Source organism: Biomphalaria glabrata, chromosome 12 (assembly GCF_947242115.1).
Source record: "Biomphalaria glabrata chromosome 12, xgBioGlab47.1, whole genome shotgun sequence".
Taxonomy (NCBI): Eukaryota; Metazoa; Mollusca; class Gastropoda; family Planorbidae; genus Biomphalaria; species Biomphalaria glabrata.
In genome coordinates this window covers 26163673-26177044 of record NC_074722.1, presented here as the reverse complement: position 1 = coordinate 26177044, position 13372 = coordinate 26163673, and the positions used below count along the sequence as shown (strand labels likewise).

Below are 13372 nucleotides of genomic sequence, written 5' to 3'. Positions count from 1 at the left end.
ATCACCATCATCTTGTTTGAAATGTGCAAGTGTTATTGGGTGTTCGTTATTCCAGGTTGTGTCTTTCTTTTCTCTTTACTTGTCTCAGAAAACTCAAAGCCTAATGACTAGAGCTCATTGCTTCTTAACATCTTGGTGAAGACATACAATTATTCATTTATCCATAGTCCTTTTTCATTGAGCTCTCCTGCACACCATTTTATTTTGAGTTTCAGCTTCTTTGTGTCTATTCGATTGAAACTAGATGTTCATTAATAGAGATGATTCTTTTTATACTTGAAACTTTAACATGTAGATATTTACACAGACATTTGATATTAAATAAGTAGTTTGACAACTATTTTCAATGTTTATGATTATATCTTTACCATTTATCAGTTAACATTAAGCGCAGCAGACTTATCTTACTAGGAGTTGTTTTCCTATTTAGATAAATCTATTTTCATGATCAAAACTTTCTTCATTATGATGCTTATTTTAAAAAAAAAAAAGAATACTGTAAAACAAATTGATCCTATTGAAAGTGTCCATTTTGACAGTAGCTTTACAAATGTATATTACTTGAAGTGAATTCATAGATAACTTTATAATACCCCTCTAAACATTATCCTCAAAACATTATTTCTACTGCTATGTACTGTCTTTTTTGAGTTTCAATTAAAGTTTCTTGCTCTAATTAATCAATTGAAGTTGTGTTTGAGCCTGTTTACTTTAGAGTAGCACCATGTGTCAAACTTGACATTCCCAAAATTAAGTAACAGAAAGTGTGGTCAAGCAGTGACATAAGTGAATACATTATCAGACAAAATATGCTAAGGATCATGTAATAAGCAGTGTGGTGATAACCATTGTTGTAGTCAATTTGACTATCTTTTTGCATACATATAACCTGGCTGTAGTCATGCTTTTTGATAGTTTGTATATGGAGAACTTCTTCCAATCCAGTCAAATAGAACAAACACAAAAATATGAAGAAATGCAATGGAGATATGGGGGCTTTAGAAAAACAAGAAGAGTACTATTGTGAGAGGTTTTGAAGGAACATCTGCAATTTATAATTTGAAGCAAAAGTAAATTTCCCTTTCAGACCTTGTGGTCTATAGAACAGATGATGTAAATGTCATCTGTTTCTGTGGCCTACGGTTAACGAGGGTGACATGTGGCCAGCACAACGACCAACCGCCTTTACTTTTCCCCAACTAATGTCTAGTATCCATTAGAGCTGGGTGGACTCAGAGGCGCCCAAAAATTCCAAAATTAAAAATCCCAGTCTTTGAACCCGGGACCCTCGGTTTGGAAGCCAAGTGCTTTACCACTCAGCCACCGCACTTCCTAATTTGATGCAAACTAATACTTATGTGCTTCAAGCTAAAAAAAAAAGTAATTGATTCTACTGCGCTGAAAAAGTGCAAAAAAAAATATGGTTTATTAAAATGTATTCTGTACAGGTACATAAAAAGTTGTGTGCGGCCCTCCATAAAAAAACGGTTGCCAACCCCTGCTTTAGACAAAACAAAATTGTGGCTTGAATATTCTTTGCCCACTGAATTTGCAAAGTCCATCACTTAAAAAAAAACAGTTTCTAATTTGTTGTAAAGAAGACAGAGCAGTTCCTAACAGTATGTTCTTTAAAAAGAAAAACATTTTAAACCTAAGCATTATTCAAAACCTAGATGAAATATTCTTATTTTAATAATAAAGGGGGTGGAGGCGATACATTTAATGGTGTTTAAATTTTAATAGAGGATTACATTATCATTTCTAAAATACACTTTTGATAGTTCTATTAGGGTGCCAAGTCAACAGACAAAGTTTAGAAGTAGAAAACAAATGGCAGAAGTGCTAACAGACTGATGCTTATTTAATTTAGACATTCTGTAGCTAAACCAGCTGCTTACTTAGACATTCTATAGCTAAGCCAACTTTGTTTCATGACATTTTGTATTTATTCCTGGTTTCTCTTTTGTTTTTGTATCTCTCAAGTCTACATTTTGTAAACTTTATTACATAACATTAATTTTTTTTTAAATTAAGTTCTTGAATAAAATTAAAGGCAGTTACACAAAAATGAATGACTGAATAAAACATGCATTTAAAAAAAAGTCAAAATGTTTATTTGTATATTATTACATTTATTATCTATTTCTAGCAATATCTTAGCAATAATTAGAAGAAATAGCTTTCACTTAACCATGTTTCTATTTTAAAAAGAAAAAAGCATTAACAGAATAAAAATACAAATCCTTTAACTCCAAATGTAAAAAAAAAACCACAAACTTATGAACCAGCTAAGGTCCCATCAGGTAGAATTTTAGATGTGCTTTTATTTATTTGATTTTTGAGAACACTTATTACTAGCAACATTAAAAAAAAAGAAAAAAAAGTGGAACACAGGTCTGAAGGATAATGAAATGAAGATGGGGATAAATGTGATGTGGAAGCTGATTCAGCCATAAAAATGAAATATTACAAATTTGCACTACAGATGTACAAAGTAGGAGTGAAGTGGTGAATGTAAGTAGATAATGTAACATCTACAAGATATATACAAATACACTTGTAACAAAATAAAAATAAACTCGTACATAGTGTGAGAATAAAAAAAAAAGTGGCAGAGATAGTATGAGGAAAGAAGGAAGGGAGGGGGGGTGGGCTAAAATGATTTACCTTATAGAATGCTGACAAAGAAATAAGAACAACTTTTTTTCTTTTTTGCAGACAGCTCAGAATGTTTAAGAGTTGGGTTGTTTTTTTTTCTTCATTTGCACAAAAATCAGTCTAGAATCTTTTTTAAGATTCCCGATATATCTAAAAAAAATTAATAAAGATCAACTAGTTTTAAACTATTTACTAAAAAAAAAATGTTTTAGTGTTATTCATTAACATACTTTTTATCTGTTCTAAATTGTCCTATACTTTTTTTTTTGTCTTCCATTTATTTGTATGTAGTTAAGATAATAGTGGTTATAATTGAACAGAATTTCACACACTTGTGATAAAGTTATCATTCCACCCCTTCCTTATTCTTTCCATGCACTAATCTTAACACTTTTCTGATGAAAGAATCATCAAAATGTGCTGGCAGTTTAGCTTAAACAATTATTTTCATGACAACAAAAATGTGCCCGTATTCTAATGAAAACATCACAGACCAGGTGATTAGTCAACATGATATGCAACATTAAGACTTACTGTCATACTCAAATCATGTACACACCTTACCCTTACATCAACAACAGTCTTTTATATATATATATATATATATATATATATATATATATATATATATATATATATATATATATATATATATATATATATATATATATATATCAGAAAGTAAGGCATATCCATGTATGTCCTGAATAGAAATCAAAACCACTAGACCAATCTTAATAAAACATGGCATAATTGTTCCATAGATCATGGCACAACTGGAGGGCCCTCAAAATAGACAAAAAGTACCTAATGGTATCTCTGTTAAACTCTGTTAAACTTTTTAACAAATCGGGTTAACCAATTTTCACAGTATTTTATATTTGATACGACCAAATGGGTAAACCAATTGTCACACTCTACTTTTATTTTAAACAAAAATAGAAAATTAGTTTTATCCTCATCAAGATAAACATCAATTTGAATCAATACTAAATTTTAAAAATCTTTGAATTAAAACCCTTAATAAACCTAGGAGAGGTTTCCAGTAGAAAAAAAGACTTAGAAAACATGAAACTAATATTTATCTGAAAAAAAGAAGTGAATGCAAAATTTAACAATGACAACATTGGAACCATTTAAATATTTTTAGTTAATCATCATTGAACACTCCTTGCCATAATTAGACTAATTGTATTCTACCACCAGAGATGAGGCCAGATGGAGTGAGGTGATAGTTTAAATAGTCATTGCTTCACAGACCTGCATTAAGTTGGGAGGTGGCTGATGGGATGGAATACTGGTTCTTTGATTGCTAGATCAACATGACAGTCATTTAGTCAAATGTCAACAGTAATAAAACATACATTGTTCAATATTTTATTAAGCATTTTACACATCAAATGTATTTATATCAGTATCATTTTGGTTTTGTACAGAATCTAAAAAAAAATTGAACATAAAACTTTAATGCAATTCCATAAATAAAAGTACTACTTTTACTCAAAAGTGACCCTGGAGCACAACTTAATAAACATAAAGCTGATTGATTTTTTTAACAAAAACATTTTTCACTTTTATCAAATGAATTTAAAAAACTCAAAAGTCAACATAAAAAGGTGAAAATAGTTAGAAATTCAATCAAAACAGAGAAAGGACACAAGTGTTTCACTTTTATTTGATATGACCTCAACAACACGGAGACAAAAAAATGTTCACAGCTCTCCTAGTAGTATTGAAATAATTAAAGTTCATTCTACACTTGTATCTTACATGCATCAAAAATGAACTTGGATGGCTTTTGGTCCTTTACATATTTTGTTTTATACTACCTGGCAACATATACTCTTAACTGTTTAGTGAGGGAACCACCCACTGGCTAAAGAGAAATCAATGACATTGATTATAAGATGAATTCACAGCCAATAATCTTTTTAAAATTTTTTTTTTTTTTGTGCAATAAAAAAAATGACTTCTTTATCAATGGCTTGATCACAACACCAAATATTAAACAATAAAAGTTGAAAAAAGAAGATTGACTTGTTAAAAATTCTGAATAATATGGCTATGAAATGTTCAAAGTATATATATATATTATATACAACTCAATAAAATGTTGAACTTGTGATCAAAATAAAATATAATTTTAAATATTAGTCAGATAAAAACATAATGGAAGGTTAAAATGATTTCTCCTTTTTATTTTGTATAGCTACTTAAGCCTGTATCCAGGAGAAGGTTTCCCTAATGTCTTTAGGAGTTCAGTATACAAAACTTATGTGTTAAATCTAGAACTTAAAAAAAAAAAGATAGTTTTCATAAGGATTTCAAGTCAAACATCCTCAGTAGTGTAGCCAATCAGAGACATGCTCCTTTCAAAGGCACATTCCTCATTCCATATGCTAGGAAAATTTGTACAAATACTTGTTCTTCCCTAGTGCTATAAGGGCATGGAATGGGTTGCCTGAGCTAGTCAGGAAAACCAGTGATTTAGCAGAATTTAGGTCATTGGTTAATATGCATGACTAAATGCATGACGCATAGGATGTAATCATCTTTTTTTAAGTAACGTCTGTATTATATAAGGTAAGATAATTATCAAAATTCAAAACAAGAAGAACAAAAATTTCATTTAAAAAAACATTTTAAAGAGAATAAACAAACTTTGATTAGATCTTAAACAATACGAATTAACATTTTCATTCTCATTCAAAACTTTGTGCTCATCAGCATTTGCTTTCAAGTTTCCATTTGTGATTCAAAAGAATAAGAGTCCCTCTTACTATTAGTGCAGCCAGTATTTTATCAATTCAAACAGTTCTTAAAAGAAAAAAAAATACATCTAAAACAATTTCGTCACCATCAACCGTAATTATGCTTGAATCTGACCCAGGAAATAATATAGTGATGTTTGACCCAAAAGAATTATATGACCAATTACATGATCAATGTGAGAACTATCTTGATATTCCTCACCAACTGACTAGTTTGAGTATGGAATTTCACAAATATAATGTTCAAAATTTACTTTGAAGTTCAGGGAAAAAATATATAGATTTTAAAATATAGATTTTAACAAATTGTTCTAAATATGTATAAAAATATTAAATTGTTGTTTGAATATATCAGTATTAATAATCAAGAACAAGAATGTTTATTGTATAATAAAGTAAGTTTTTAAAAAAAGTGATATAAATATTTTGGTTGGAAAAATAAAAAAACAACACTTTTTGGTTGAAAACTATTCATCCAAATAATACTGATCACAAAGAAATAGTTTGAATCAATATATCTAAATAGGGCTTTATTCTGTTCTCTTATTTTAAAAGAATGTGATTTTCAGGCGTAGAATTATGACTGTTGCTTTTTAGTTTGTATAAAATACACATTTCCTATATTGCATAGTACAAGTGACTGAAGAAGGACAATTGGTACATATTTTTGAAAGATTAACTCCAGGTTATAGCAGCCATGTCATTATGTTGTTTAAAGTTTTCAAACATCTGATTCTATAGCTGATATTTTATATAGTTGTATATTTTGAGGACTAAATTGTTTTTTTAAACATCCTTTTAAATCAAAACAGAAATATTCACATGAAAATCAAAGATGAACTTTTTAAAATATCTCAAAAAAAAAAAAAGGAAACATTCACACACAATGACCATAATCTGACTTGCTTCAAGCTAGATACTAACAACTATATCCAGATAAACCAACAGTATTAAGAAGAAAAAAACTCTTTACAATGGGCTGAAGAGTGTCCTCAAACTAACTCATAGCAGAGGCCATCACAGGGAGAGGTCCCATTGAACTAAGTGATCACTCAGAGAAAATCGATTTTGTTCCAGTTATGCAACATGCTCACTACCGTTAGTTATTTCCATTACATTCGAATGCAGTCTTTTGATTTAATTGGTGGATCTGCCTGGTCAGCAAACTGACCAGTGGTGACTTTGGTCAAGACAAGATCATCCTCAGATTTCTCATTGATGGGGTTGCCTGTTTCCATCTCCACTTTGGAATGGAAGCTGTTGATAAATTTCTGAAATAGAAATGGAAAAAAAAAATTGTGTTCAAAGCAATAGCCATTATTGTCATGTCCCCCTAGATACAGTCAACAAAGCAAAAACAAACAGAATTTTTCCCACATAGAATCTAACTACATCCTAGAGAACATTTAGTACACTTACAATGTATCAAATGGTCCTCCCACTTACAATCTAACTACATCCTAGAGAAATTTTAATATAGCCTACTTACAATGTTTCAAAAGGTTCCCACACATACCATCTAACTACACCCTAGAGAATGTTTAGTATTCTTACAATATATCAAAAGGTCCTTCCACTTAAAATCTAACTACATCCTAGAGAACATTTAGTATACTTACAATAAGATTCCTTACATACAAACTACTCTCCATTTTTAAAATATATGTTTACTCTAGGCTAAGAGTAACTGCTTTCAATTTTAGTCTTATAAACTAGCAACCTCTGTCATATAATAGCTTGACTGCAATTTCTTTGAAAATCAACATAGGCTGGTTAGGACTGGTTTCTAACACAGATGTAAACATAGGCTGGTTAGGACTGGTTTCTAACACAGATGTAAACATAGGCTGGTTAGGACTGGTTTCTAACACATGTAAACATAGGCTGGTTAGGACTGGTTTCTAACACATATGTAAACATAGGCAAAAAAAACAAATCCTGGTAATAAAAAGCATTATTAAATAAGGCTAAATGAATCCAGGAGCATCTTCGAACCAAAAAGTTACAATTTCAGAATACACCAGATTTGAACCCAGGCTATTTTCTCAACAACCAGCTTCTCTACAACGTTGGCAGTCTTACTACTTCATAAGGAAATACACAAAAATAAAACATACAGTGACTAGAACATCCAAATGTATTTCTGATCACATACAACCAAGAAGGAAAACAAAAGGACTTGGTAATACCTGTATTAGATTGGTTCCCTTGGCAGAATAAACTGCATGAGCCATTCCAGCAGGAATGCAAAGCACAGATAACAGAGCAATAATCCATCCAAGGCCAGTAGCCCAGTCTGGATATGTATAGTTTGCTATAGACAGTGACTGATACTGAATCATACTGAATATCCATATACCCTGTGAAACAAACAATAAAACTTATAATGATGACCAGTTCTTACACATTTCTTTCTATATAAAACAAATCACAGGCAAAGTAATGAGCAGCTCTGCCCTGTTTAGAGGATAAAAAGTTGATTTTGGAGGGCTAGCGACCCAACATCACACTATGAAACATTTCTATAGAAATAGTAACTAAGAGTATCAAATTACAAATGGAAATATTGATAAATAAATATATTAAGTTTGCATAATATTCTTTATGATATAATTTTATATATTAAAAAAAAAAAGAATATGGAGTTAGCTTCAATAAATTTAGGGTAGAAAATATCACACCTATGTTAGTTTAACTAAAACTCCAGGTTTAGAAATGCATTAAAAAAAAAAACATGATAGGAACAGTAAATTGTTAGTCTTATAACATTGGATCTCCACTTTTCTGATGACTTTTTCTAAACAACCTCTCACAAATAGGTCCAGAGAGTGCAAGGAAGAAATTGTAACAAGACATTTTATCACAGAAAGAGAGAAGAAGAAACTGGAAACGCTGTTACAAATCTGTATCATTTTCTTTTTGATAAATTGTCAACAAACACTTGATAACACAGTCTTAGATTTTAGTTTATATCAAAATATTTTGCCTTGGTGTGAATGAATATATCATGCAGATGTTTGCCAAAACAATCAATGACTAAGTTTTAAACAAATAAAAGATTATAATTGATAGGGAGACCCACAGTTAATGTGGCCAAACTTTTATTCACTGTCCTAAACAATAAACATGTGAATGAATAGTCAACAATGTAAGAGATGATGTCTTTTTAGATTACATTCAATGAAGTTGTTGCAAACAACTAAGACATGTAGCTTTCTATAACAAGTAAACACTTAACAAAGAGACAAAGGAACTTGATTTTAAAAAATTAATTTAAATTTAAGATAGATAGTTATTTCCAGAATGATAGTAAGGTATTCTCCCTATACTTAAAGATTAAAGATTACAGAAATTAATGATTAAAAATCTAGATTTGATATTAATATTTTGAAACACCTGAAGCAGTCCTCTGTTAAATCTTGCAGTAATGGCACATTTTAAACTAAGGTATAACACATTTCAAGTAAATCAAAATGTACTTAAATCCTGTTTTATTTATTCAGACATTAATAAAAAAAAAAGGGTCCAAAAGAAAAGTTAAAACAACTGATTATAAAAAGTTAGAATAGTCTGATTACCAAATGCAAGCACTTACCCCAATAAGTAGTGGTGACAAGACAAACCAACAGATGATAAAGAAAATGTTAGGCTTTGTTCCAGTCATAACCCTAATGTTGTCAGCTAATCTATGAGCACCTGAGGATTGTAGATATGAAGCTATTCAGCATTTTAAATGAATAGCATGAATACAATTGCATACATATAAGAAAAAAAAGACATACACAAGTCTTTTTAATAAATTCAGCTAGATAAAAAAAGAGACAGGCATCTAACCAAACATTTCCCTTAAGATCTAGAGGCAGGCGCATCTAACCAACACATTTTCCTCAAGATTTAGAGGCAGGCATCTAACCAACACATTTCCCTCAAGACCTAGAGGCAGGCATCTAACCAGCACATTTCCCTCAAGACCTAGAGGCAGGCATCTAACCAACACATTTCCCTCAAGACCTAGAGGCAGGCATCTAACCAACACATTTCCCTCAAGACCTAGAGGCAGGCATCTAACCAACACATTTCCCTCAAGACCTAGAGGCAGGCATCTAACCAACACATTTCACTCAAGACCTAGAGGCAGGCATCTAACCAACACATTTCCCTCAAGACCTAGAGGTAGGCATCTAACCAACACATTTCCCTCAAAACCTAGAGGCAGGCATCTAACCAACAGATTTCCCTCAAGACCTAGAGGCAGGCATCTAACCAACACATTTCCCTCAAAACATAGCTGCCTATAAAGCAGATGATATAAGGTTCCACTATTTCTCAATGACAGAATCTTCCATTATTTCTCAATGACAGAATCTTCTCTTACTTAAGAGACTTGGCTGAACACTGAAGAGCTGACTGAAATACACTGAGAAGTTTCTCTTTCAGGCCTACTTGAGTAATATTGATACTGTTAATGAGAATAAAGAAGACCTCAGCTCTGCATTTTCTCCCCCCCCCCCCACCTTCCCATCCATTCTTAAACATTTTTAAACTCATTTTGTCACCAAATTTGAACCAAGTTTAGAGCACTACTAAGTAGACTTATTTACAAGAACAAAATGCTATAAAACACAAAACCTAAAACTGAGATCTACAATAATTAGATTTAGCTACTTTCAATCACAAGCACTTTTTAAGTCAGGGGGTGAATGATAACGAAATAAGCTTAATTGAATGCAATGGTTCTCAAGCTTGGTTAGCTTTGGATTCTATCAATTTAAAATATATCCATTTCAATGAAGGTAATATAGTTCGCCCATTGTGGTTCGATAATTACCACTTTATCATCCAGGGGGCTGAGGGCTTTGCACTGGGGTTTTGTGCCTCCTCATGTGGCTGGTGAGACCTATGTGAGCCCGGAATGTTCGGCTGCACACTGGGCAGGTTATTCCAGTTGGAGCTTGTGTCATTGGCCTTGCTTTAATTCTCTGCCAGAGTTGTTCTCTTTTCCTCAGCAACCTTTGCGCCAGTTTTCACAGCGCAACGCCATGATGCTCTGTCATGTGCTTCTGTCTCCCAGGTGGCTGGGTCTATGCTGAACGCCTTTAGAGAAGCTTTGAGGGTGTCCCTGAAGCGTTTTCTTTGACCGTCTTGTGAGCGCTTTCTTTCGCTTAGTTGGCCATACAAGAGTCGTTTAGGGATGCGGCGGTCTTCCATTCTGCAGTTGTGTTCTGCCCATCGCAGCTTGGACTGCATCAGGATTGTGTGGATGCTTTGTAGACCCGCTTTTTGAAGGACTTCAGTGTCTGGTATTTTGTCTTGCCATTTGCCATTCAGTATTTTTCTTAGACATTTCACATGGAAGTGGTTCAGTTTCTTTGCATGTTTTCTCTACACTGTCCACGTTTCTGAGGCATAGAGCAATGTAGGGAGGATGGCAGCTCAATAGATCCCTAGCTTTGTATTTGTATCCATTTTAATGAAGGTAATATATTACTCCTAAGTGACTGACATAAATTTGGACTGTTGAAGCTATGAGTATGAAATAATCCTACTTACCATAAAACCAACAGATGGCAATCACCTCAAAAAAGGCTAAAACCATTAATGATAAGGCAGCTGCATAGTAGTCTAATAATTGAAAAAAATAAAATCCTCCCTATAAAAAGAATAAAGGAAGAAGAATTAGAAAAGGGAAATAAAAACACTAGAATTTTCTACTATTTACTGAACACTATTAGATCCTATGACTTGCCTGAGTGACATTTGGAAGCCCAAATAAAAAGGACACAAAACAAACCACAGCAACAAGAATTTCTTTCTTCTTCAAATATTTCTCCACCTGGGCACTGAAATGGTCCTGTATCGTGGTTACTATCACCTCAACAGAAGCAAACTGAAATGTGAATACAAACATGGAATTAGTATCAACTTAAAGTTTGATTGGCACAAGTTAGTTCACTTTTACTTCTTTCTACCTACTGAAATCTACATCAGGATTCTTAAGTTTCCATTGTTTCTCCTATATAACACACAAGGAGACTCAGACAATGATTTAAATGGTCGAAATATTGAAAATATGATCTAAAAATATTTAGTATCAAAGAGTTTGCAGATTTTTTGTGTGTGAAAGAACAACAATTGTATACTTAACCCAATTTGGTTTCAAGTACATTGATTGGAATGAAGTTCATTGTAACATTTTATCTATTTTAATTGACTCAAACATAAGCAGCTCTGAACAAGTTAACATACACTACTAAATGTCTCATTTTCCCAGGGATGATTACTCTGTGGGCTACAGTCATAGGTCAATAAGGATTTTAAAAAACAAATAAACATTAATAATTTTTTTTTCTTACTTCGAAGATTTAAAAATGATGCTTAGTAGACAAATGATTTAAAATGAATGACTTAAGTACTTTTAAAGACCAAAGTTAAGATAAATCATTCTAAAATTCAAGTACCTGACTATCAATTCCTAAACAGACAAGCATGAAGAAAAACAGAAAAGCAAACATCTGGGACACTGGCATTGTATTGAAAGCTTGAGGGTAGATGACAAATACCAAACCTGGACCTAAACAGGGAAAACAAGCCAATTCTTGAATGAAACATTGCAGAATAAAATAGCAACATATCAAAAAAGCAGAGTAAGTGTCACAAACATGTTCAGACAATGAGAACATTACAGAGCTAATGCAAGCCAAGCTGAATCTACTAATGCCCCAAATCTAATCCTGTTTTCAAAATGAAAATATGATTCTATCAGCAACTTGAGTACATAAAACAGAAATTTGTGCTTATCTTTTATCATAAAGGAACTTCATGAGTCATAAAAACACATAAAAGGATGAGAAAAGCAACAATCATCCTTTTTAGTGAGACTATCACATTATGGAATGTATTGCTGAATTACATGAGCTGTAAGGCTCCCTAGGGGGTTTCAGTTCAAATTCATATGTAAGGTAGGAATTACATTTTTTACATAAAATTTAAGCAGAGTTGTGTTGAGCACCTACAGGCAGCATAGAAATATTCTCCCAGATACCCCTTCCCTCCTGCATGTCCACAAAAGAAAAAGAAACTGGCACACTGAGCTATAATGCATGCAAGACCTGTTATACAAAGTCAATAATAATACCAATATTAAAAATATTATGTGATTGGAACATTAATATCCTATAGTGAGAATAAACATTGTTAGATTATCAAATACTTTTGTATAATTAAAACAACAAAGCGCTATAAAGATCAACTCAGTAGGGCTCCATTTTGCCCTTGTTGTCATAGAGGAAAGTAGCTGGCAGCAAATGGCCTCTGAAAGAGAAAGTTGGAGAGCTTTCATGAAGGCAGTTGGGAACACATTTGAGGCCCAAAGAAAATGTAAAGAAAACTTAACAACATTTATCTGCATCAGATAACAACATTTATCTGCATCAGATAACAACATTTATCTGCATCAGATGTGGGAAAAAGAGCAGCTGCAACTGGGTTGGCTAGTTAAGTGAAACATTGCACTCATCCTTTGTTTTCAGATTCAAAAACATTGCCATTAAATTATATAAAATACAAACATGACATCATGAGAATATTAAATACATGACTAAAACATTTCTCACCTTCCTGAACAACATCCTGCACATCCTTTCCTTGGTTTAAAGCCAAGTTGCCCAAGATAGAGAAAATAGCAAAGCCAGCTAGGATACAGGTGAAGGCATCAACTACAGCCAATACCAGGACATCTCTAGAGCAAAGCATTCATATTAAGTCAGGCTATAGTAATTTAACTTACATAAATAAAAATTTTAAATTTTAAATGACAACATTTTAATTTCAGATATTCTAACAAATTATTTCAGATGTCTAACCTAACCTTACCTAAATATTATTTCCGATGTCACTAATGCCTAACCTAAACTTACCTAAATATTATGTCACTAATGCCTTAA

At 32.3% G+C, this 13372-nt stretch overlaps 1 protein-coding gene across 2 annotated transcripts in view; it reads right to left on the bottom strand.

Annotated features, from left to right (window-relative positions):
* Positions 1–2091: 2091 nt before the first annotated feature.
* Positions 2092–13372, bottom strand: part of LOC106067728 (sodium- and chloride-dependent GABA transporter ine-like) — a 32830-nt gene continuing 21549 nt past the window's right edge. For both annotated transcript variants that reach the window (XM_056006818.1, XM_056006819.1), the window contains exons 8-14: positions 13043–13167; positions 11888–12000; positions 11172–11316; positions 10980–11075; positions 9025–9125; positions 7619–7789; positions 2092–6700 (exon numbers count right to left, since the gene is read on the bottom strand). In XM_056006818.1, coding sequence (XP_055862793.1) covers positions 6542–6700; positions 7619–7789; positions 9025–9125; positions 10980–11075; positions 11172–11316; positions 11888–12000; positions 13043–13167 — 910 coding nt within the window. In that variant the 3' untranslated portion in view covers positions 2092–6541. The remainder of the gene's footprint in view (positions 6701–7618; positions 7790–9024; positions 9126–10979; positions 11076–11171; positions 11317–11887; positions 12001–13042; positions 13168–13372) is intronic.